A 26,597-nucleotide genomic window follows, 5' to 3' on the forward strand; every position below is an offset into this window, starting at 1 on the left:
TAGATGACAGCTTCTCAGAGAGCTGTCTAGAATACTAACTGCTGGCATCTGGCAGGCTGGTGGAAAGTTGAACTTTGACTGTTGAGATAAGGGTAGCTTTCAGTGGACATTCAGCTTGTTATCAGGCAACCTGAGCTTCCATAGTCATTTGCTGGATAATTCCCCACTCCTCCTTCATGTGCCTATTATTCTCTATTCCCTGGAATAATTTAATGAGCATTGAGAATGTCTGTTCCTTCAGCTTTGTAGAACTCCCCCCTGAAATCTTTTTTAGGGATTAGCTCTTTAACAACTTTCTCTATTTCTTTTAGTAGATTTATCTATTTAGACTTTTTCTCTCTTCGGGGGTCAGTTTTAATAAATAATGTATTCCTAGAAAATCAATATTTCAACTAGATATTTCAAAGTTATTTGTATAGAGTTATGCAGCGAAACATCTTATAATTTTGAAATTCCCTCAGTTTCAAAGGTTATTCCCACTTATCTTTCTTGTCTTGGATGTGTGTGCTTTCTCATGCATAATCGTCTCTCACTGTCTGACTGACAGATGGAATCAATGCTCAGAGCAACCCGGGAGCTCACTTGTTGAAGATGCCAGTGCTTCTTTCATCCTGGGTCTTGGGAAAACTGTGGGCAGCAAAATCCCCATCTCACTCTACCCCTTCCAGTTGGACTTCACATGAGCAAAAACTAAACTGTTGTGCTAAGCGCCTGGTATTTTTGGAATTTACCCCTTACAGCACTTTAGCTAATATACAGATTTTCTTCTATTATTTTTATAATTTCATTATTACAATTAAGATCCATTTGGAATTTTAGGAGAGGAAGTAACATGGAAAGATATCCTTTTTTTTTTTTTTTTAAAGATACATGGTGAGTTATACCAAAACCCCTTATTAAATGGTATTTTCCCCTCTGATTTAAAATACCATCTTTACCTTAAACTAAATTCTCCTATCACTTCTGTCCTTTTTTTGAAGTCTTAATTTTTCTTTAATTAGTCTGCTGAAAAGCCAGGACCAACTGCTGTTGGTCTTGATTGTTCTTTATCAAGTTTTTCCTGAGATGTACTGTGCTTTTTCAAATATAAATTCAAATCTTTCCTTACTTAAGGAATGTTTTCCCCTTTCTTGAGCTCTTTGCTCTCTCTCGCCACATCCCTTTTTGCATTTTCAGCATTCTCCTTTTGGATGCTTCTAAAGTGACCTTCAGAGCTACTATCTATTAAAAACAATTGTAGTTGAAGATTTGTGTTTATGAACTGTTTATTTCATCAGTGTATTGGAGTCTAGGGTTTCCCTTGTGGCTCAGCTGGTAAAGAATCTGCCTGGAATGCAGGAGACCTGGGTTCAATCCCTGGGTTGGGAAGATCTCCTGGAGAAGGGAACGGCTACCCACTCTAGTATTCTGGCCTGGAGAATTCCATGGACTGTATAATCCATGGGGTCACAAAGAGTCAGACACAACTGAGCGACTTTGACTTCACTTCAAAGTGACCTTCATTTTGCAATCATGTTAATAATTTCTAAATTCTCTTTCTCCTGCGTAATAGCCTGCTCCAGTTTTATATATGTGAAATCCTTTGAATCTCAAAAAATGTGGCTCAGAAGTTTTCCCAAATTGTTATTTTTTTTTTACTTTTATTTATTTGGTCACACTGCATCTTTCTTGTTGCACACAGGCTTTCCCTAGTCGTAAGCAGTGGGGGCTAGTCTTTGTTGGGGTGCATGGCCTTCTTGCGGTGGCTTCTCTTGTTGCAGAGACAGGCTCTAGGCACACGGGCTTCAGTAGTTGCAGCATGCGGGCTCAGTCGTTGGGGCTCACTGGCCCCAGAGAAAGCAGGCTTCTGTAGTTGTGGCTCGTGGGATCTTCCCAGACCAGGGATCAGATCCCCGTCCTCTCCACTGGCAGGTGGATCCTTATCCACTGTAGCACCAGGGAAGTCCCAAAGTTATCTCTTATGTACTGAACTCACTCCTTTCCACTGGAGGCCTGTTCTGATTTTGTGCCTTTGTCTCCTCTTCTGAGCATCTCTTTCTCTGCTCGTTCTTTATTCTTATAGCTAATGTTTTGATTTCTCCTATTTAAAACTGAAAGTCTAGATCATTACTCTCCAAGTATCCTACTGCACACTGCCTCCATGGGATATTAAAAGGGATCATGAGAAAAAAGTTCAGTGGTTCAGTAAGTGTGATAAATGATGAGTTGAAATATTTTTTTACAGTTACTGACGAAATAACACCAAATAACGGTGAGGCTATAGAGGACATGGAGCCCCGGAAACTCCTATACATTTCAGGAGGCGTGTAAGCTGGTGCTCTGTAAAGCAGTTTAGAGGTTTGCATGCACCTCAAAATTCCACTTCTAGGTAAAACCATCCAGGAAAAAGGTGAAACATGTTCACACAGAGTCTAGTACAGAGAAGTATTCATAGCAGCTTTGTTTGAGCAAAAATCAGAAAACTCTAAATATTTACCAACCGGAATATAGATAAACACATTTAAATCTGTATCTTACCTTGGAATACTCCTCAACCATTAAAAGTGATGAACCATAGACACATGCAATAACATGGGTGGATATTACAGATAATACATGGAGTGAAAGAAACCAGACACAAAGGAGTACATATTGTGTAAGAGTCCATAAACATGAAGCTTCAGAACAGGCAAAACTAACCTATTATTATAGATCAGTTGCCCTTGGGGTGGGAGTAGAGGGGAGTGAGGGGACTTCCTGGGGTGATGAAAATGTTCAGCGTTGTACAAATGATAAGACTGTGGGTTGTGTGGGTGTGATCTTTTGTCAAAATTCACGAGACTGCACAAGTAACTGTGCTGAATGTAAAATAGAATAAAAGTGATGGCAAGACCTCTCAGAACCTTTGATGCCTAAGACCTACTATGAATATCAAAAGGAGGATGTGGTACACAAGGTTTCCTGGCCTCATCTGGGTCTTGCTGGGGAGGTATGGGCAGGAAGTGTTCCCTTCCAAGTGCAGAAACTGGGAGCAAATGGTCATGTCGGGGCAGGAGCCACAGGCTCACTTGTGCCTGGCATCCCGGGTCTCATGGAGTTCTGCCCACACCACGAGGTTGGGGCAGGGGCGGGACAGGTCTCTGTGGCCTGTTCCAGAGGAGTCCAGGCCACTCTCCCTGCTCCCCACCCACCCAGTCCTACAGCTTCTGCCAGCGGGGCCTCAGGTGTCCACAAGGGACTAGGCTGTAATAGCCAATAGCAGTAGAGAAGTTTCCGGCATGGTGGGAGCTGCCACTGCTACCAAGATCCCCCTTGCTTTCCTCTGTGGTAATTGTGGGGCCCTGTCCCCTCTGTCCTGTGTGATCCTCCCACACCCCTCACTGATTCAGCATGCAGTCCTAACTGGTGAAGCCTGAGCATCCAGCTCCCAAGGCCTCCTTCTGCCCCTCTGCTCAGCCCTGCCACCCAGAAGCTCTCTGGTCGGAAAACTGGTCCCCAGTCTGGGTAGGTCATGGGCTGTGCTGCCCCAGTAGGCTTCTCATTTTGCTTGTTCTCATCTACTTCTCAGCTTCTAGAAAGCCTGCAGAATGACTCGTTTGTCAAGAGTACCTTAACTGTTTTCTAACACTGCTATAGCGGCTTCCCAGGTGGCCCGAGTGGTAAAGAACCCACCTGCCAATGCAGGAGATGTAACAGACGCAAGTTCAACCCCTGGGTTAGGAAGAACCCCTGGAGAAGGGCATGGCAACCCACTCCAGTATTCTGGCCTGGGAAATCTCATGGACAGAAGAGCCTGGCGGGCTATGAAAGAGTTGAACACGACTGAAGCGACTTAGCACGCGCGCACACAACACTGCTATAGAGATGTTCTCATTTTTCTCTTTCTTCTGTCAATGCAAAAGGGACAGAGCAGACGCTTTATGAATGAACCAGGCTGTGTGTGTGTGTGCATGAGTGCGTGTATATGAATGTCCATTCAGCCTGAGCCCAGGCAAAGAGAAGGGGCTGGAGAAGAGGCTGGGGAGGTGGCCTGGCAGGTGGCGGACAGCCAGCCCCGTGCAAGGTCCTTGCTGGGCATGGGAATGACATTGCTGTGTGGCGAGGCTGACAGATGCTCCACGGGAGATTAGGAAATAAGTCTGCATCTCCCCTGGGCCCCGATACCATCAGCAGTGAAGAGGCCTGTCTGATTTCATTACAAATCTTCCATTCCCGGGGCTTAGAGCTCAGCCTCCGGACTCACAGGTGTGGGAGGACAGTGGGCCATGGCAAGGGCATTTTGCTTTTAATCGTGGTCATTAATCTGGTGCTAACAGCTGGTCTGTCCTGCAGGAGGAGGGGGGTGGTGGGAGGAAACCCATCAGTCGGGACCCAGTTGGCTCTGCTGCTTTGTTTTCTAGGAAGCAGGGAACCTTCCTAATCTCACTTTCACGGCCCCCTTTCCTGGCTGCACTGGGAAGGATCTCGGTTGGCTTTCTCCTTGGATTTGGGGGAGTTTCCTGGAACCTGTCAATGACTAGCTCCCAAGGCACGTTCCTGGTATTTCCCTAGGGACAGGGCCACAGTGGTGTGCAGTGGCACTTTGCCGAAGGCCTGGCCTTGCCCCAAAGTCAAGGCATGTCCCAGTGAGAAATGTGGAGTGGGATTACTTACCAGGGCCCAGAGAAGCATTTGGGGCAGCCCAATGAGGAGCAGGAGGGAGTGGGGAGAGGCCCCAGGCAGAGGGGACAGAGCTAGAGGGAGGGCCAGTGTGATCACAAAATGGGAGGGTGGGCCAGACAGTGTACGTGTGTGCACACGTGTGCATATGAGTGTGACAGCATACGTGTGTGCACACGTGTATATGTGTGATGGGGAGGGCGGGTAGGGGAATTTGCCAAATTCTATCCCATCTCCATCCATCCACAACCCTGAGCTGTTCCTCCTGCAGGAATGACCCTGCCAGGCCCTGGGGGGGATTTAGAGCCCTGGGTCCACCCTGAGAGCTTGCTAGCATCAGACAAGTACCCAATGACAGGTGGGCCAGAAGGGGCATAGAGCAGGTGGGGAGAGGCCCCGTGGGGTTGGAGAGGAGGCAGGCAGACTGAGGCCTGGAAGGGTGAACGGAATCCCGACAGGCAGAGTCAGGGTGGTGAGTGAAGAGGGAAGGCGTGTGCTGCTGGAGCTCCTGGCCAACCAACTACTGAAGGGTTGCTGAAGGGTGGGGACCTACTGGAAAAAGAGGGTCCGCTGGCAGCGGACTTGATTCCTGGGTGGCAGGCCTGGGGTCCGGTTTCTGGGGTTAGAGGCTGCACCTGTGAGGACACCATTTGGAAGGCGGCTCTATGTCCTCAGACCCCTTCAGCTTGAAGGGAGCCAAGGGCACGGCTGGGGTGGCCACAATCACAGTGTGTGCCGGGACCCCAGAGACCCCACACAGCCCTGGGGGCCGCGGCGGACATGGAGTCACTGAGGCTTGGAGAGGAAGAGCGACTTGTCCAGGGTTACACGGAGCAAAGCGTGTTTGAACCCAGGGCCTTCTTGCTATACTGGGGGGCCTTCAAGAAAGAGGGAAGCCCAGCCCGGCTCACCTCCTCTCTCCAGCAAGAAGAGCCTGGGCACGAATGGGGGAGGGGACAAGATGCCCGGGTCAGCCCTGGTGCCCCTGGAGAATGATGTTTGGTGCTGGTAAGGTCTTTTGCTTCCTCAAAGGAAAACCTAGACTCTGGTCACCTATTAGGGATACTTTGCGGTAGAAAGTCAGTAAGGCCCCATTTGAACGTGGAGCCTATCCAGGGTAGGTCGGGCTCAGTGTGGGGAGCTGCAGTTGCTCTCCCCCTTCTGGAGTTCAGTGACCTTGGGCAAGTCATGGCTCTTCTCCTTTCTCACTGGCAAAATGGGGGTAAGAACAGGACCCACCTGGCAGAGTTATACTGAAGAGGAAATGCAGTATCGGGCAAAGCTCGTGTAATGGTATCTGGCTAAAGGAAGCTGCTAGCTGCAAGCGGCTGCTGCTGTTACCACCTTACAGACCCATTCGGAGGAAGCACAACCATTCGGTAGCCAGGGAGTTTGTCCAAAAGGGCAGGTGTCACCCCTCCATCCTCAGGACACCTGACCAAGCCAGGAAACGTTGACTCTGCTTCTTAAACATTTCATGACCTAGCCCTGCTCTTCCATTTTCACGGCAATGAGTCGAGCTGAGGATCTCCCAGCCTCCCTCACCTGGTTCTCCCCGCCCATAGACTCCCCCTCTGAACCCTTCTCTACTGCAGCAGACAGAAAGAGGGGTTTTCTCCAGCTCAAATCTGAGCCTCCGAGAGCTTCCCGGGGCTCTCGTGTGTGCAGACATTCCTTTGTCTGGAATGCTCTTCACCATACTTTGTCTACCTGGCGTACTTCTATTTATCCTTCAGAACCTAATGCTAACACATCTCCTCTTGAAGGCTTCCGGACTGCCCTTCCTCCCCAAGTCTGAGACTGTGTGCCTAGTGTTTAATGCTGCCTTCAGTGCTGTGTGACTTCTACGCCCGTCTATATTTTACTATTGTGCAAACTCCTTGGACCTATCTCTACCCTCCCTGCTAATCCAGGGTCTGGCTTGTGTCGGTTTTAGTTGACCCAAACTGAATTTGTTATTAAGGATGTCACTACACCAGGGCCATGCTGTGTGGCCTTGGGCATGCTCCTTCCCTCTCTGGGTTGCAGTCTCAGCATCTCTATAATGAGGAAGCTGCCAGGATCTCTGGGCTGTTCTGAGTTTCTGGAACTTCCCAGGTCTGCCTGCCTACACTAGGGGTGAACAAAAATTTGGGGGGTGGGTTGGTTCTTAGTGCCTCACAGACCACCTGCCTCTCCTGTTAGCAACTTTGTCCCCTTGGAACCAGGTGACTGGTATTACTAGGAAACAAAAGGACTTTCGCAGAAGTTAATATTTCTTTCTTTTCCCCAAAGAAATGGATAAACCTCATTAAGCCAAGACAAGGGAACTAGGTCATGCCCTGATGATGTCAAGCAGAGGCTTGTGAGTGAAGCAGGCTATTAAATTTCAGATATAAAAAATAATCTGCTCCTTGCACCTGCCTGATTACTTTATTAGCACAAAAGATAAATTTAAACCTCAGACTTATGACAAAAAGAAGTAAGTCTGCACTCTCCTCCTAATTAAACCAAGAGAAGCCAGCCTGATCCAAGGACACCCGGCCCACTCAATTAATTAACATTTATTACAATCAGAAAACAATCTAATTCAATTAAAATGTTTCCACAAAAGTGGTTTAATGACTTTTCCCAAAATAAAGTACATTCGACCGGAGCATTTATTATGCCAAGGCCCAGTTGTCGGTCGTAAGGGGAGCCGGAATGACAGCCCTGATATGGCTCGTGGAAAAGCAAGGATGGGCCAGGCAGGGCCGGGAGGATCTGGGCTGAGCCCCTTGTCAGGGCAGAGGGATGCTTTCTGCCTCCGATGTGCTGTGTCACCTTGAACAGGTAGGAGGTGTTCAGATAAAGGACAGTTAGCAGGGCTTTCTGAAACTTAGCCAGGAGATGTTTGGAAAGCTGGAGAAACTGCCGTTTGAAAGCTGTGAACAGTTTTCTGACTCTCATGAGGCAGAGATTTGAATTCATAGTGCCTCTGTTCAGCAAAAATCCCTTGATAGGTCCTGAGTGATAAAAACAGAAAGCAAGTAGTTGGAGTTCGCTCTTTTGAGCTAACAAAATAGTATGAGCACATGTTATTGCCAGACAGCAGGCTAAACACCTCTGATGGACTTAATCCTCACAATGGCCCTGCAAGCTGGCACTCTCCATTGGAACCAAGGCTCTGAGTGTGCCTGAGGACCGCAGTGACTAGAGGCGAAGTGTGGATTCAAACCCAGGCAGCCAGACTCAGGGCAGAGAGGCCCCTGGGGAGCCCCGTGGGACCCTGGGGAGAGGGAGGCCTCTGCCATCAGACTTGGGTGGGGCCCCAGAGTCTGTCCTTTTGAAAAGCCCCCTCGAGACTCCGCTGCTCTGGTCTTGGAGATCTGCAGTCTCTACATGGCTCCTGGGGTCACAACTGGCTTAACACCCCTGCTCAGCTGTGGCCTCAGGAAAGGGACAGGATGAATTAAGCCCCTTCCCCTCAAATTCAGTTGCACCTACTTTGTCTGAACCTCATACACTGTCATCAGCACTGAGTACAAGCTTTACAAAGAGCTTTGTTAACCTGATAGGCAGAAAACGGGATGCCAACAATAGGATTCAAACTAAAAAGAAAAAGGCAGAGGAAGCAACACTTGCAGGATACACAGCAAAGTCAGTGTTGGTCTCTTCTGGATGGTGACCCAGTGGGTCAATTTTATCTTCCAGATTTTCTACTGTAAACCATCGTTTTATAATCAGAAAAGGCTATTAAAAGGGTTTTTATGTTCTTAGTTTTTCTTTTCTCTTATTTCTAGAAAGGTTAAGCATTTGGATTCTTCTGTGACTTGTCTGTTCTCATCTCTCCATTGGCATTTTATGTTCTTAATGGTTTGCATGAGCTCTTTGTAACAGGATTTTAACCCTATGTCCATTATATTTGTTGAAATGGTTTTTCTGCCTGGTTATTTACCTTTCAGTTTTGTTTCTAATGTTTTCAGTGGATGAAGGTTCATCATCTTTATGTAGTCAAACCTATTGATCGTTCCCTTTCAGATGCCTTCTATTGCTTTTTAAGTTAGAAAGTCCCCTATCAACAAGAGATAAAACAGGTATTGACTTAGCTTTCTTTCTAGTTCTTAGGATTTCTTTTCATTTTTCCTTTCCTTTGTGCCATGTAGCTCTTTGATCTGCTTGGGTTTATTTGGATTTACAGTGTGCAGATTAATTATTTTCCAAAGAGCTAACTGATTCACATCTTATTGGATAAGACTTTCTTTCCCTCCCATATAGTAACGTCTAACTTATCGTATATTACATTTTTTTATAGATAATAAGCTTTGTTTTTAAGTTACCTATTCTGTTATACTGACCTGTTTTTTTCTTGTATCTCTATTACACTGTTTTGTTGATTATAGCTTTTTTATATACTTAAACAGCCTCTCAGTTTCAACAATTTGTGGGTTTCTTTCACATATTTGTTCTTCCAAGTGACTCAGAACCATTCTGTAAAGGTCAAAAAGAAAAAAAAACAACAACAACCCATTGAGATTTAAAATTCAATGAAATATTTGAGAAGATAACATGGTCCTTCTACCCAACCTGGGGGTTCATCTCTGTACCTATGCAACTTCTATTACATTTTTTGAGACAGCTTTGTAGTTTCTCATGTTTCACTGTTTAACCATCCCTACAAGTATGTGGCTAGATGTCCAGAGAAGCGGAAATAATGATAAGAATAATACATTCACATATATGTACGTTATATAACGGGTTTCCCTGGTGGCTCAGCAATGAGAATCTGCCTGCCAATGTCTTCCAGCACAGGAGGTGCAGGTTTGATGCCTGCATGAGGAGATTCCCTGCAGAAGGAAATGGCAACCCACTCCAGAGTTCTTGCCTGGAAAATTCCATGGCAAGAGGAGCCTGGTAGGCTACAGTCCATGGGGTCTTAGAGTTGGACACGACTTAGCAATTAAACAACAACAATGTTATATAATGCTATCATTTTTAGTGAGAGAAGCTGCCTTTTGAGAAGTGCTATGATTGTGATGTCTGTTGGGTCAGTCTTAAGTGAGAAAAGCAATTTGCAGAGTATTGTACAGGTGTATGTGTATGGTTTGTGTGTATTTGCACAAAGATTTGGCAAAGGGTTGAGCACTTTACGATCTAGATAACATGATAGGGAGGGAATGAGAGGGTGGATGAATGGAAAGTAGATTCCCTCCACCCCCACACCCCGCCCACACACATGAGAAAGAAGGAAAAGGAGGAGAAAGTTGCCAAACTGCCTCTGTGTTACCTCTATGGTGAGTGGTGGTCGCCCAGGTACCTTTTTCATCCCAGAAGCCATCCTAAGAGGTCCCCATGGTAGCACCTGCTGGTTGGGTGAAGTTGGGCTTTATTGATTTGGTAGGTTTTGCCCCTCTCCCCCTGTGGAGTGTGGTGAGGGGAGGTGAGTCTGCTCTGTGCCCTCTTGAGTGGGACGCCTCAGAAGGTGGCCAGTGCCTCCTTCTCCTCAGGTGACACCCCATTCTTGGCCAGCCCCTTCTGGAAGGAACTGGGATCCGACTGCTCAGCCTGGCGGGCCCCTCTGGACATGCTTCCCACCCCCACCCCCCCATTCCCCACTTTGCTTGTTTCAGGAAGCCTTCCTAGGCTGCCCCGCTCTGTCACAGTTAGAATGAATGACTGTAGGACTCAGACCTTTCCCTTGGCACAGAAACAGGCTAGGACTTGTGATGTGGTGGGCAAGAGAACTGACTTCTGAGGCAGCCAGGCTGGGTTCGAATCTCAGCCCTAATACTTAATGGCTGTGCTTGTTGTTCAGTTGCTAAGTCATGTCTAACTCTTTGTGACCCCATGGACTGCAGCACAGCAGGCCTCCCTATCCCTCACCATCTCCTGGAGTTTGCTCAAGTTCGTGTTCATTGAATCAGTGATGCTATCCGACCATCTCATCCTCTGCTGCTCTCTTCTCCTTTCTGAGCATTAGGGTCTCTTCCAATGAGTCGGCTGTTGGCATTCAGCTGTGCAGCCTTGGACCAATTTCTCCCCACTCTGATTTAAGATTTCTTCATGTGCAGTGGGGGTCAGAGGGCTGGAGTGAGGATTAGAAGTGGGGAAACCTGGCCCAGGACCTGCAGGCAGGAGCTGCAGGCGCAGTGCTGTTCTTGCCCCTCCTACTGGTCTCACTCAGACTCTGAGGAGACCGATGAGAGGAGCAGGCGGAGTGAGGAGCAGGACGCACACACCAGGCTGAGCGCCTGATCTGAGAGCAGGCTGGCGATTTCAGATGGATGAGAGAACATTCCCAGTGGGAGTCACCCCAGAAGCTTCTTGGCTGAATGGGGGCCTGGAGAATGGGGAGGTAAGGACAGGAACAGTGTGGGCAGGGAAATCTCCAGTGTGTTTGAGCAGCAAAGAGACCAGCCTAGTAGGGTGTGGAGGTCTGCTTAGCAAAAAGCATGACCAGGGGGTGGGACTTGGGCTCTGCAGTTGGGTTGTCTTCTCTGGGCACCAGGAGGCCACTGACGATTTTGAGAGATTGAAGGGGTGAGGGAGGAAGGCCATGAGTTCCGAGAGCTGCGAGGAAGAGCCAGACTGTCTTAAGGACAAATCCTAGCTCCCTCACTAGGGATTTGGGGCAAGTAACACCTCTCTGGCTTGTCTTCTCGTGGGTAAAATGGGATAATTCTAGAACCTACTTCATAGAGTTGTTGTGAAGATAAAACTAAGCTAGTTCAATCCCAAGAAGCTCTTTCTTGATCTCTTTGGAGCTCTAGGAAAAAGCACTGACAAGGCACACAGATCCATGTTCAAATCCTGATTGGTTCAGTGAAAATGGGCAAAACGGCGCCATCTCCTTGGATGGCAGTGGGGATGAAGCTTGTTCCCACTGGCACTAGCCCAGGGCTCTCTGAACAGCACCCAGGCCAGTTGCCCAGAGTGCGTGGGAAAGGTGCAGGGTCAGGAGTTTGAGGAGAAAGAAGAGTCAGTGGGGGAAGCTGGGCTGCTCCGAGCCTGAGCAGAGGGGCCTGCAGAGCCCGACATACACAGTGGGCTCTGTCCTCGGCCTCAGGGGGCGTGAGTGGCTTGGGCAGGGAAGGCCGGGGCGGCGGGACTGGGGTGGTTTCGGGTGTGCCCCTGGGTGTGCGGTGGAGTGCGCTGCAGGGAGAAGAGGCACTTGCAGGGAGAGGAAGAACAGATGGCGAGCCACAGGCTTGCAGGTTTTCACTCTGCCCAACTTCCGACCCCTAGTTCCAGGACTCCAGCCCAAGTGTGAGGTGATGGCTCCAGGGAGCAAGAGCTCTGCGGCCCCGACGGAGATTCGGCGCCCCTCTATTCCTGGGACCCCAGGTCCCCCTCACCGAGCATATTCTCCAGCACCCAGGAGAATGGGTCACTGGGTCACTGGGACTGGTGACCAGTAAGGCTCAGGCTTTCGGTTGCTTCTGTACCTTCAGAGGGTAAGCGAGCAGTTAGTTGGGATATGTGTGTGTGGAGAGAGAGTTACCTAACATCTCCAGGAGGTCAGGAGTTGTGCCCAGGCAGCCTGTTTCCACTCAGAGGTTTGCACATTTGAGAGAACTGGATCTTGGCAACCAAGATCCCTCCCCCTCCGCCCTGTATGCAATTCAGTTTTTAAGTTTCAGCTGTGAGCTGCCAACTGCAGCCCTTGGCTCCTGAGGCACTAATGAAGTCCCTTCCCTTGTAGAGCATGGGCTCGCTTACAAGGAAGCATAATTTGCTGAGTCTTGGAGAAAAGCAGAGAGCTCATGGAGTGCACACCCTGTGCCAGACACCCAGAGAGCTTCTTGTACCAGTAAATCCCAGGTAGGAAAGAACTCAAGATTCTTTGTGACCTGGGTTGAAAGAAGTCAGCTCCCAGGCATGCGGAAGCCAAAGAAAAAGTTAAAGTGTTAGTCACTCGTTTGTATCTGACTCTTTGCGACATTATGGACTGTAGCCCACCAGGCTGCTCTGTCCATGGGATTCTCCAGGCAAGAATACTGGAGTGGGTTGCCATGCCCTCCTCCAGAGGATCTTCCCGACCTAGGTGATTGAACCTGGGTCTCCTGCATTGCAGGCAGATTCTTTACCATCTGAGCCACCAGGGAAGCCAAAGGCCCCACTCAAATGTCAGTGGTCCATGACCTCTGGACAATCCAGAATCAAAGGGAAGAGTGGTCTTCCTGAGGGCCCACTGACAGAATTCTTAGGAATGGATCCCATGCTGGGCAAGGTGCTGAAGGGGTAACAGAATCTCTCTCCAGTCATGCCAAAAGTCAGAGAGATCCCATTTGTGGCTTTGCTCCACCCCCTTTGGAGCCTGGCTTGGGCAACCCTGAACCCTCACCATCCAAGCCCGTTTCTTTCAGGGGCCCCAGTTGGCCACTCACCAGCAGAGCCTGGGACAGCCACCCAAGCGTACTGTGTTCCCTCTCTATAATGTCGAGACCTCTCAGCTCCAACTGTCTCTTTCTTTGGTTCTCTCCCTCCAGAAGTCAGTTCACAACAAGGAAGGTTAGTTCCCTGGGCTCCTCTCCAGAAGCTGAACCTATGTCCCAGGGAGTTGTCTCTCAGCTTTATTCTCTTGACCCTTCCTCCCAGGCCCAAGCAACAGAGAGAGCTCTGAGGCCCACATCAGTAGTTTTTCCTCCTCAGCAATATATAACTTGAGTCTGGCAATCACTTTTCTGGAATATTCCTTAAATATTATGTCTGAAAGTTCTAGAGTGCTTGCTGGTGGAGAGAAGCAGAAACACCAGGCTGGAAACAGTGTCCACGGTAAAGGGTTAAGAGCTCTAAAATCTGGTCTAAATTCAGAGACTACATGTTTGCACTTTCATCCATTCTACTCCAATGACGTGGCAGCTGTCACTGCCTCTGCCCACTGCGGACTCGTCCTGCCTGAGCCAGGTGGCCTCCTCTGTCTGCTACAGAAGCGTCTGCTCATTAGCTTGTCTGCCTTTGTGAGGACCCAGTGTGTGACCGTGTACCTTTAGGAACAGGCAAAGGATGTGAATTCTGCAGCAGGTGACGCTGCACAAGGTCCTGCTCTGCTCATATTGTCTGCAGAGCTCTGAGATGGCCACTGAGAGGCTCAGCCTCAGCCAGCTAACCAAACGGTTTAAACAAACCCAGGGCGTCAGAGGATGAGATAGCCGGATGGCATTACCGATGCAATAGACATGAACTTGGGCAAACTTCGGGAGATGGTGAAGGACAGAGAGAGGCCTGGCTGCTGCAGTTCATGGGGTCCCAGAGTCGGACACCACTGGGCGACTAACAGGACCTCTATATGGTGACTGGTCACTAGGGGGCGATCTCACACAGCAAACCTGCAGCCCTCTGAGCTCTGGGGGAAAGCTGAAGGCCTTCACTTGCCCTTCTATGCCTGGTTTTCTCAGTTCAGGGAGGGAATGAACTGAAAACAAGTCCAGGTCAGCAGGGAGGAGCATCTGAGAAGGCATACCTCCTGCGAGTTAAGATGTAACCATGTCCGTCGCACATCAGTGTGGAGAGAAGCTGAAAAGACAAGAGCTTGTCTGCTTTTACTGGATATGAAAATGAATTTATTTACACAGTAACATGATGCCACAGAGAACACAGCAAAGTACCACAGCAAACCAAAGGGCGGCGCCACCTGGTGACAGAGGGGACCTTTCGTTGATAGGTTTCTACAACTCTAAAGTATGTTAAGTAGAGAGGTGAGGCTCCAGGAAAGAACAAAAGAAACAAGATTTTCAAAAAGCGAGCATGGGCAGAGCCAGTGGGGAATGAAAGAGAGAGCGGAATGAGGACTGCCATGATTCAAATCACGGAGAAGGACAAGACCTTGCTTCTGCCCTCATCTCATACCAAAATGCCCGGCGTATCAACAGAAAAATCCCGTCCCGGTATGTTCGCATGTAACACCTTTTAAAACTGCTAAGGGAAGGGATAACCAAGTAGTTATTTGGAGCGTTTCCTGAAGCAGTGTGGTTTATCTTTCAAAAATGCTACCCTGAAGCCATAGGGCTGGTTCAACATTCAAGTTATCGGGAGCGCGGACACACACACTTTTCACACACTACACGGGCAAAGTGGATTTTCCATAATATAATATTTGTAGCAAAATATATGACTCTGTACTTCTGCTAGGTTAAAAAATGTCCGACCTCTTCTGATTCCCTGAAACTTTCTTGATTTAAAAAATAAAAGTGGAGGCAAATGGATGGGGAAAAGTGAGAAGCTGGAATAAACGCTGCGGCGTGGGAAACACCTGACGGGAGGTCCCGGATGCAAGCCCCTGAAGCCCGCCCGGGTAAAAGGGGAAAAGCTTCTGCAGTGGCTGACGCAGGAACCTACTCTAATTTCAAACAGCTGCCGAGAGAGGGTGTTTAACAGCTGTATAGCACCTTGTACTTTCTGGGCACTTATATTAAATGGTGGTGATGATGAGTGGTGAACACCTCGGTTTATAAAAAATACTAGATTTTTAAAAAGAAATTTCCCAAGAGTTTTTTTTTTTTTTTTTAAACAAACCTATTGAAACTACCACATCTCTTAAAAAAAAAAACCTCAGCTTTCAGTATTACAGGGATATGATGTTCCCAAGCTGAAGTTTGGGTGATTGTCACAATCATGTCAATGGGAGAGGGGATAGTTCTTTCTCCTGAAATGCTGGGGAATTTATAATCTGCCCAAGGTTTTCCTTAGCATCATCTTCCCCACCCCCCACCCCAATACACAAAATGGACTTGTTTTTAAAAAAATAGGTGCTTTTTTGAGGATGGTTTACTTGATCAGTGGAATACCTGGATGTGGGAATGCATGTGAATTCTCTTCCCATGGCGTCTGTCATAACTCAGCCTCATCACCTAAAAAACATCAGGACAAAGAGGCTTGGTTTCTTTGGTATAATCTCTGTCTAGCATCCTGCACGGCACCACTCGTGGCCTCCCTAATGGCGTCGGTTTGGTCCGTGGAACCCCGTTTGGTGCTGCCGTCAGCACAGCTGCAGCACGCACTGCAGCGACAGTGGCACTTGGATTTTCTTGGCACAGCACTTTGGGCCTTTGAGAATATGGGCTTCAATGAGGTAAAACTAGCCACCTGCTTTCACGGGCAGCCATCCTGTTCACTCATTAGGCTGAACCAGAATTTTTACTTCTTGTCAACTAGTAAGGGGAATAAAAAAACCATGTCAGAGTTAGCCCAGGAAGTCAAGTTACTCCCTGCCCATCCCAATTTCTGGAACTAACCCATATTTTCTTTCAGATCACTGCTGGTAACATCTAGGGAAAACTCCTATTAGCAAAACTAAGTCAGGTAATTTCCTAGCACCAAAGTATTCTTAATTCGAATGTGGGAAGTGGACTGCAATCCTTCTATGCCCTACTGTTTAGTAGGCCCCAAAGATCTTTCATGGATATTTTATAATGCTAGAGACTTTAAAATACAATTTTAAGTAGTCTAATTCCCAGGATTATCATTAATATTTCCAGAGGCTCAGATCTCTTGGTTTAGAGTTTTCTAAGTTCACAAACTGGGACTGAGTTTGGGAGCACAACTGGCCCCCAGTGACAGTGAAAGGCTACTCAGACCCTTAAAATTCTAACCAACAGATTTCACTTCTGGGCCCTCAACATCACTCGATTAGGGAATGTGAGTGCTGTGCTCCCCTGTCTATCTCAGCTGGTTTACTTCTGAGGGCAAAACTTAAAACCCACTGCCATATTCCTGGCTTCCAGTTCTGACTTAGCCTGTGGGTCAGTGGGCGTCCTTTACCATTATTTTGTTGTTGATGCCACGGGTTGCAACTGCTCTTTCCACCATCTTGCTGTTATTCTTGATGAATCAGCTCCTTGGCATCATGCTAGTGCACCAAGGGCTCTCCTCAGGCGAGCAAGGGAGCCCTTTCATAGCCCCCTGCCTTCCTGTGGAACATCTAATTCCTTTCCTCCCAGACGAGGTTAGCACGCTAACAAGGCACTCTGCTGTACATTCAGTCTTGGTCTTGGCTACTCCAGCCATTGTCCTGTTTACCTAAAAGTGTACAAGATATTATTCTTGCTCGTGTGGCTTAAGGAAAAGTTCCAATAGCGGCTTAATTGTTCAAATTCTCAATATACATGGAAGAATCTATAGTACAGACTTCAAAAGAAGAGAAAAAATCCAATCTGTATTGAAGACAATAACTTGATGTTACTTGAGAAAATTTAAAGTGCTACACTAGTCACAATTCAAAACTCATATATATATATATATATAATATGTATAAATATGTATGTCCGTGTCTGAGGGCAGGATTTCTTTGCAGTTGATGAATGAATTCAAAGTTTCTGCTACAATTAAAATGGAAATGCAAAATATTTGTGTTAATATGAGACTGAATTTCATCATTTTGGAAAAATATTTGGAGGACCATCTGACAATACCTCTTGCCTAGAAATAGGGTTATCTTGCCTATTCCATTCTCACCTGTAACACTTTCGTCCTTCCCCACCTTACGTCCTTTGGCCCTCACTCAGAGAACTATTAATCTAGCCACCCATCTCAGAGCAGCCCGAGTCCCTTCCTGACTAGCTGGCATTCATCTTTTGCCCTTAACACTTCCAACTATGAAAACAGTACTAAACACAGCTAATGTGAAAAGGTGCTCGGTTTGCCAGTGCTATAAGATAATGGTAGTGGAGGGTGTCCGTGCTTATAATACTATTGAGTTAAAATGAAGAAGACTGGATCCAAGTCAAAACAGAAACAGGAGGAAAAAAGGAGGGTGGTGGTGGTGAAGGATACCTAGAAAATCAATAAAGGGACCAGGAAACATTCTTCATTAAATATGAAACTGCACTAAATGGTCAACATTCAAATTCACACGGGCAAGGCAGCATGAGAGTGACATTGAGAAAGCGTCTCAATGTGCAAACCGTGGAGAGCAGGCTGCTAAGGGGGCGTGCTGGCTGACAGGGTAGTGGTCTGTGCGCTGCCACTTCAGTGTATAACTGGGCAGGGGGTTATGTGCACGTGGGTTAGCTAAGGGCAACCTACTAAAGCCTGCTAGGCAAAGTGGGGCCAGGTTGCAGGACACCGAGAGAGCGCAGAGTGCTGGCCTGCAGCGGCACGCCCATCCTGCGGCCGTTCCTAGGGGCAGAGCCTTACACTCTGGAGGAGGAGGAGGAGGAGACAAGACTCTCCTACACAGAGGAGACAAGACTCTGTGTGGGCCGACCAGCTCTCTTCCCTGGAAGTCCTGAACTGCTGGCCGGGAGGACAGGGGAATCCTCCAGATGGGCCTCACGGCTCCCATTCACTTAAAAAAGAAGAAAATGAAGCAAAGAAGAGCACAATAAAATACATTCTTCTCCTTTCTTGATCCTCTTTGATATAGGTGAATCACATGAAAGGTGGTTAATAATGTTAAAAGTTTAGAAATTACCAAAAGGCCACTAACGTGCTATCTAAATAATACTGCACAATCAGGCTTGGCTTTAACAAGCTCTGCACTGGCTGATGCAGGGCCCGGGGCCGTCTTGCCTACCAGGCAGAGGATGTGTCTATCAACCCTGCCACAGGTTGCTCCCCCAGAGGCCTGGCCTCTGCTTCCAGCGGGCATGTGCACACACACGGGTATACACGTGTACACACACTCACTCTGTCTGAGTGACTCTTGGGATTCCAAAGTTGAAGTAAACAGAACAGATACTCACAGTTTTGAATAACACACACACACACACACACACACACACTGGGTGGGGGTGGAAGGGACACTCATCTCAGCGCAAATATGTGCCAAGGGAAGAAGGGGAGGGTTTCTGTGGATATTGCTTCAGGTGAAGTTGCAACATAAACACTGTATATACAGCTAAAAAAAATACATACAAAAATTGCACATGTATCCGTAGGAGGGGTGCACAGACCCCAGGCAGGGTGCTCTCGGCACCCACCTCGGCAATCCAGACTCCTGATGAACTGCCCTCAGTGCTGTTTCTGAGTCACCGGGAGCAATGTGCCTGTGCAGCTGGGAGGCAGTCTCTCTAGACAATGTGGGCATTGCGAGGTGGAGGTCAGCGCTCTCATCAGTGGCCTTCTCCCCTTCCTCTGCCTTCTGGCCATCCTAATAGCCAGCCACACCGTGCCCTTGAGGGAGATGTTACGGCTCAACGGACAGCCATTTCCATGCAGAGCTGTTGTCTACAGCATTTGGTAGACTAGTTAACACTGGCTGCTGGTAGAAGGAGGCTGGCCAATTACGGCTCAGGGGAAAACTGTGATCTGGGTACCGGTAGCCCTGGTTGCCAACGCTGACAGGTCTGACAGTAATCAAAGAACGGTCCTTTAAACTCTGTTCCCCTGATGGCCCCTAGAGAACTGCACGTGCAGGAACACCATCTCCTTGGGTCCTGCCAGTTATTTGTAAGGTCTGAACTGCACTCTGCCCTGCTGGGGCCCTGGTGACACCACCTTGGGTCAGCTCTGTCATGGGCTGATAAACCCAAACTTCACTGGCAAGTGGGGACAGAACCGAGGTGAAGGAGATTCAGGCAGTGGCAGCACAAGGGGAGACTTAGGGCTGTCCTCCATACAGTGTGCACACTTACTGATAATGGAAACCAAATGGGTGCATGACCCTAAGGATGGATTCTCTCTCCTTGTCCTTCTACCATCTGCGAGAACAAAGGATGTAATTCCCGGAACCAAAACTGGGCTGATGCTAAGGATGGCAGTTCTGCCTGGTAAGAGAGCCCATTATTGATCCTTTTAAGGAGAAGAGTCTGTTGTGAAAGTTTAGTAGATGATGGTAAGTACTGGTTAAATCTGTCTATTGCTAGTGAGAATAAACACACGGTGTTAAAAAGACAGGTGATACTCAGAGTTCTGGAGGAACTGGACCCAGCTCATGGAGTTCAAACCAGAGGAGCTGTCCCTTCAAGGATGCATCTTCATATTTCCTGCACTTGGGGACAGTTGGGGCGGAAGGTGTTCCCATGAATGGCAGCTGCACATTTGAGCGGCTGACTTTCCCTAATGTTAAGATGGACTCAGCGACTCACTGGACTTGGATGGGGATGGAAGGCTTGTCTCTCCTCTTTCCTTGAATTCTATATGAGTACCAGGAAGGGGAAGTGTGTGGGCAACTTGAAGAAGGTGACACATGAAGTTAGACCAGTGACTGGGACCTGTTAACGGGGCTGCAGGATTCTCACCACACAGCTGAGAGAGTCTGGAGTGGCAAAAGCCAGATACTGAGCACAAAGCCAGTCCTCCAGGGTGACACCACCCTCCCGGTCCAGGGACTTCTCGGCAAACTTGATCATGAGCAGTGTGCGCTTAATGTCCAGCCAGTTCTGGAGCAGGGTGTTCCTGTGAGCGGGGCTGGGGGAGGCGGTGAAAGTCTGGAAGAGATCTTCCCGGGGGCCCCAGAGCAGACACTGGAGGATGCCTTTGGCATCTGAAATGAGGATCCGCTCAGAAGGGTTGGGATTTAGGAGGCAGCTGGCCAGCTGCTGCAGGCCCCGGGAATAGGGGGAGCGGAGCGGGATGCGGGGCAGGTCAGCCCGAGTGTACTCCTTCTCCTTCAGCTCTGGGTTCTCATCAAAAGGGTTGGGCAGGTGCAGCATCTCGTAGATAAGGATGCCTGTCTGGAACTCATCGCACTTTTTATATTGTGTGGCTGTGATGATCTCTGGGGCGAGTCGGGACTGATCCCGGAGGATCTCAGGATCTACCAAATGGCTCTTCTGCTTGGCCTGGGAGAAGTTGCTGACGATGAGCCTCGTGGGACAGGGCGGGGTGGGGCTGGGTTCTGCAGGCCCCAGGCCTTGGGTGGGCCCCCCGGGCTGGTAGTGGACGAGCAGCAGGTTCTCCAGACGCAGATCGCAGTGGGTGACGTGGTAGGGTTTGAGGTGCTCCAGGCCCGAGCACAGCTGCAAAAGTAGCAGACACACTTGCCTCTCGTATGCATCCGGGCTTTTCCCATGCTGTGCCAGGGAGTCTCGCACGAAGTCGGCCACTGTGAGACAGGGAACCTCTCTGGTGATGACCACAACGTGGCTTCTCTGCTTCCTGCTGACGGCTGCCTGGCTTTCTTTGTGGGACGACTCTGCTTCGGAGCCCAGGTCTGGGCCCTTCCCATCAGCTTCTCCTTTCACCTCTTCCGTTGCTTCCATGCCATCCTCTTCCTCTTCGGCAGCATCGGGATCCTCCCAGGGAAGCAGGCGCTTAGGAACTTCAGCAAGGAAGTGACCACAGTCCTGCTGGATGTTAAAGTGGACAGCCAGACTCTGCCGGATAGCCAAGCTGTGATAATATTGCTGCGATTCTTTAGCTTTGCTCTTACAGATCTGAAGGAAGAAAGCAAAGAACACAATTTAAAATGCACACTATCATTTAACAAGGCTCATGATTTGTGAAGAGGGGTTAACTAGAAGATGTCTGGGGTAGCGAGAGCAACAGTGCTGCAGTGAGGCAGAAAGGGTTTTGGTGACCCCGTGTTGAGTGACAAGAAACAGTGTCTTCGTGCTTAACCCATCATGTGTATTATCTCTAGTCCTTATGTGTGCGTGTGTGCTAAGTCGCTTCAGTTGTGTCCGAATCTTTGCGACCCTATGGACTGTAGCCCACCAGGCTCCTCTGTTCATGGGATTCTCCAGGAAAGAATACTGGAGTGGGTTGCCATGCCCTCCTCCAGGGAATCTTCCCCACCCAAGGATCAAACTTGCCTCTCCTGCGGCTACTGCATTGCAGGTGGACTCTTTAGCGCTGAGCCAACAGGGAAGCCCTCTAGTCCTTACACTGACTCTTTAAAGTAGGCTGTGTGTGTGTGCATGGTCAGTTGCCCAGTCATATCCAGCTCTTTATGACTCCATGGACTGTAGCCTGCCAGGCTCCTCTGGCTATGGAATTCTCCAGGCAAGAATACTGGAGTGGGTTGCCATTTCCTTCTCCAGGGGATCTTCCCAACGCAGGGATCAAACCTGAGTCTCCTGCATTGCAGGCAGATTCTTTACTGCTGAGCCATCTGGGAAGCCCAAAGTAGGCTGAGGACTTAAGAATTTAAAAAACAAAACCAAAAAACACAAACGCAGGGCCACTAGTTTGCAAACCTAAGTCTGCCCGACACCAGATTCCTCCTTCCACTCTATCTTGCCCCTCATCTAGAAAACTGAAAAACAAAAAGTCATTTTCCATTTATGCTTTCTTTCTGTGGAGTTTTATAGCCCAGACTTACACAGCAGCTCAATAAATAGCTTATAACATAGGCCAGAATACCTTATATCACTGGTCAGGAGACTGACATAGAATTGACCAGGTAAACTATGAGTCTTCCTAACTTTTCAGTGAGTATCATTGTGGTGGTCACAACTCAGGCACTCATGGGTCATGGGCAGGGTAAAGAAGAAAGTTTGAGAGAATCGTTGGTCTCATCTAGTTGGAGCAAAACCAGCATTTCAGTGGCAGAAGTCTAGGTTTTATATTTTCTCTCTCTCTTTTTTTTGAACAATAATCTGTACCCAGGTTTTATGACTTAACAACATGTCTTGAAACTGTTCCATAGACAGCATACTATTAATAGTTTTTTTATTTTTTTTATTTTTTATAGCTACATACATTCCAGTGTATTCCAATGGACATACAAGAAGAGTTCAGTTACCCCTCTCTACTGGCAGACATTCAGGTCCTTTCCAGCCACAGACAATGTTGCAGTGAAAAGCCTTATACATCCCCATATTGCTTGTGTATGAGGATACCTGTAGGATAAGTTTCCAGAAGGGGAAGTGCTGAGTCAAACCCCTTTGTATTTAGGTATTGTATAAATACCTCATCTGTATTTAGATGTTTGATAAATGTTACCAAATTGCCTCTATCAAGTTGAGTCAGTTTACACATCAGCAGTGGTGCAGGGGGGTGGGGGTGGGCGGGGGGGATGCTTGTTCTCTTCCTGTTCTTGCCAGCGTATCGTGTTTACAAGCTTTACCTCTGCTGATCTGATAAGTGAAGAAAAGTATCTTTGGAGATACTATTTTTAATGAGTTATTGAGCACCTCGTCACATCTTTAAGGGTCCACTGCAATTTCCCCCTTTTCATTACCATTAACTGTTTCTTCATGAAGTGAAGTGAAGTGAAAGTTGCTCAGTCGTGTCTGACTCTTTTCGACCCCATGGACTATACAGTCCATGGAATTTTCCAGGCCAGCACACTGGATTGGGTAGCCTTTCCCTTCTCCAGAGGATCTTCCCAACCCTGGGATTGAACCCAGGTCTCCTGCATTGCAGGTGGATTCTTTACCAACTGAGCTATGAGGGAAGATCCCTATTTCTTCATATCCTTTGCCTATTTTCCTCCATTTGAGTCACTGGTGGTTCATTTCATTAAAAAAAAAAATTAATGCTTTACAATGGTGTATTAATTTTTGTTGTACAATGAAGTGAATCAGCTGTATATATACATATGTCCCCTCCCTGTTGGACCTCCCTCCCCCCAGTCCCTCTATCCCACCCTTCTAGATCATCATAGAGCACTGAGCTGAGCTCCCCGTGCTTTGTAGCAGCTTCCCACTAGCTATTAATTTTACACACAGTAGTGTATATTATTGGACTTCCCTCATGGCTCAGACGGAGAAGGCAATGGCACCCCACTCCAGTACTCTTGTCTGGAAAATCCCATGGACTGGAGCCTATCAGGCTCCTCCATCCACGGGGTCACTAAGAGTCGGGCACGACTAAGTGACTTCACTTTCACGCATTAGAGAAGGAAATGGCAACCCACTCCAGTATTCTTGCCTGGAGAATCCCAGGGACAGAGGAGCCTAATGGGCTGTGGTCTATGGGGTCACACAGAGTCGGACACAACTTAAGCGACTTAGCAGCAGCAGCAGCAGCATGGCTCAGATAGTAAAGAAACTGCCTGCAATGCAGTAGACCTAGGTTTGATCCCTGGGTTGGGAATATCCCCTGAAGAAGGGAATGGCTACCCACTCAGGATTCTTGTCTGGAAAATTCCATGGACAGAGGACCCTGGCAGGTTATAGCCCATGGGGTTACAAAGAGTCAAACATGACTGAATGTATATTATATGTCAATCTTAACTCCCAATTTGTCCCACCTGTCCCTTTCCCCGCTGTGTCCACATGTCTGTTTTCTATATCTGTATCTATTCCTGCCCTGAAAATAGTTTCATCTATATCATTTTTCTATTGTTTCTCAGGTGGCTCAGTGGTAAAGAATCCACCGGCAATTCAGGAGACCTGGGTTTCATCCCTGGGTCAGGAAGATCCCCTGGAGAAAGAAATGACAATCTGCTCCAATATTCTTGTCTGGGAAATCCCATGGATAGAGGAGCCTGGTGGGCTACAGCAAATGGGGTCACAAAAGAGCTGGACGTGACTTAGTGACTAAACAACAATATCATTTTTCTAGATTCCACATATATGTGTTAATATATAATATTTGCTTTTTTTCTTTCTGATTTCTTCACTCTGTATGGCAGACTCTAGGTCCATCCACATCTCTACAAATGACCCAACTCTGTTCCTTTTTATGGCTGAGTAATATTCCATTGTAGATATGCACCACATCTTCTTTATCCACTCATCTGTCACTGGACACTTAGGTTGTTCCCACGCCCTGGCTATTGTAAACAGTGCTGCAACGCTATCTGCACTGAATGCTGGGGTAGATAAAAGATACACAAACAATAAATGCTAGAGAGGATGTGAAGAAAAGAGAACCCTCTTGCACTGTTGGTGGGAATGTAAACTGACACAGTCACCGTGGAGAACAGTAGGGAGGTCCTTTAAAAACTAAAAACAGAACTACCATACGACCCAGCAAGGACGCCGCTGAGCATAAACCGAGACAACCATGCTTCAAAATGACATGTGTACATTTTCTCTTAACAGGCCAATATTCAAGCAATAAGGCCTCTCAAAAGAATCTTATTAAGTGGTTATGGATCAAGGAAGAGTTTTTTGAACAAAAACATTAGCCAAGAGTTCTACATCCTAAAACAACTACTGTATTTCCAGTCTTAAAGGGTTAGAAAAGCAATAAATAAATAAAAATCACCCCTAAAAGGATTATCCTCATGATACGATATGAGAAGCTGACAACGGAAGGCTGAGTCTCCGACGCTATTCATAGATTGTAACAGCCTGGTCCGGACAGCTCCTCCACGACCCTGGGAACCAAGAACAAACTCGCCACTTTTCCTCCTTGGCAGGAGCATGCTGCTGCACCTCACAGACACCAAAGCCTCCCAGCAACAGGTGCTCTGCAGTGTCTACAGTTTGCTCGTTTATTGTGGTGACACAGAAAAGCAAATTTGGAAAAGCTTTTCTGGCCTTCTCTATTTACAAAGAAAAATGTACATTTTGTTAGGAGGATGCTGATGGATGCTCGGTTCTGGGAAGCAGCAGGCTCTGATTTCCATCAAAATAGATGCTTTGAAAAAAGGAGTCCTGGTAAAGGAGTCTGAAGGAGAGGAACATCCCTCTCTCTTTTATTGTATTTATACATATTTATTACAGTGGTCAATCACACACACACACACACACACACAAGCACACATACACGCACACATGAGAGAGAGATGTGAAAAAAAGTTTCTTTGTCTTCTACCACGAACTTCATCAGTTTTTGGCATTTCTTCTTTATGCAAACTTCTGGTCTTGAAATAGAGATATCCCCAGGCTGAGTTCAAGTTCAAACATACATCTTTCAGAAAGCATTATCTTTGGAAAGCTTTCCAAGTCTCAGCACATGCAGTATAATGTATAATCCTGATGCTCATCAATCGCAACATGAATTCTCTCTATACTGTGCCGTTGGCAATATTTCATATTTATATGTCACTAGGCATTTAAAGCCTTACACTAGCCATCATGTAGTTGTGTGGGAGTTAGATCTAGGACACGACACATTCCAGTTTTAATAATTTGCTCAATATCACATTGCCCACTAGAATGGAAGTTCAAAGGTCCCAACTCCTCAGCCTTTGAAAAGCCAGTCAAATACCACTGAGTTTGGCTGAATGACACTGTAGTTAAACTCTGTCACCCTATAGAAGGGAAATTTGCCAAGGACTTGAAAGGCCTAGCATTTAGCCCCGCTACCAGCTGTGTAACCTTGGTCATTTCTCTTAATTTCTTTGGGTCCCAGTCTTTCTAAGTAAAAGAGACAATATAAAGAATACCGAAACCTGCTTCATAGGGCAGGTGTGAGAATCAAATGAGATCAAGTAGGCACAGCATAATTGTAAACTACTGCTGCTGTGCTGTCCTGTGCTTAGTCGCTCAGTTGTGTCTGACTCTTTGCGACCCCATGGACTGTAGTCCGCCAGGCTCCTCTGTCCATGGGGTTCTCCAGGCAAGAATACTGGAGTGGGTTGCCATGCCCTCCTCCAGGGGATCTTCCCAACCCAGGGATCAAACCCAGGTCTCCCTCATTGCAGGCGGATTCTTTACTGTCTGAGTCATCAGGGAAACCCCTGTAAACTACTAAACTGTACAAATGTAACATTCATAATGACTAAAACAATGACAACTTGTAAATGTTAAAAAGTGATGCATTATAGAATCCTCACATTTTTTCTGGAGAAGGCAACGGCACCCTACTCCATTACTTTTGCCTGGGAAATCCCACACACCAGAGGAGCCTGGTAGGCTGCAGTCCATGGAGTCTCGAAGAGTAGGACATGACTGAGCGACTTCACTTTCACTTTCACGCATTGGAGAAGGAAATGGCAACCTACTCCAGTGTTCTTGCCTGGAGAATCCCAAGGATGGGGGAGCCTGGTGGGCTGCCGTCTATGGGATCACAAAGAGTTGGACACCACTGAAGTGACTTAGCAGCAGCAGCAGCCCATTTTTTCAGAGAGCAAGACAGAAAATGTCATCTTTCTTTGGGGTCTGAGAGCTACATGCCCCAGCAGTGAGGCTCTCTGATGACAGGTTTGGCAGAGGGTGGCTAAACAGGGACTATTAAGGTTTCCCACCTCCATGCCAGGTCAGCCCGGACCAACAAGTCTA

At 47.6% G+C, this 26,597-nt stretch overlaps 1 protein-coding gene and 1 long non-coding RNA gene across 7 annotated transcripts in view; one reads left to right on the top strand and one right to left on the bottom strand.

The window, feature by feature from the left end:
- The window catches only part of LOC138984416 (uncharacterized), a 46,156-nt gene extending 21,853 nt beyond the window's left edge, over positions 1-24,303 (top strand). The window contains exon 3 of the long non-coding RNA XR_011461685.1: positions 23,777-24,303. This is a non-coding gene — a long non-coding RNA (uncharacterized lncRNA). The remainder of the gene's footprint in view (positions 1-23,776) is intronic.
- The window catches only part of PEAK1 (pseudopodium enriched atypical kinase 1), a 317,398-nt gene continuing 304,919 nt past the window's right edge, over positions 14,119-26,597 (bottom strand). For all 6 annotated transcript variants that reach the window (XM_070358573.1, XM_070358568.1, XM_070358572.1 and 3 more), the window contains one exon: positions 14,119-20,912. In XM_070358573.1, the coding sequence (XP_070214674.1) occupies positions 19,752-20,912 (1,161 nt within the window). In that variant the 3' untranslated portion in view covers positions 14,119-19,751. The remainder of the gene's footprint in view (positions 20,913-26,597) is intronic.

This window comes from Bos mutus, chromosome 21, assembly GCF_027580195.1.
Source record: "Bos mutus isolate GX-2022 chromosome 21, NWIPB_WYAK_1.1, whole genome shotgun sequence".
Classification (NCBI taxonomy): Eukaryota; Metazoa; Chordata; class Mammalia; order Artiodactyla; family Bovidae; genus Bos; species Bos mutus.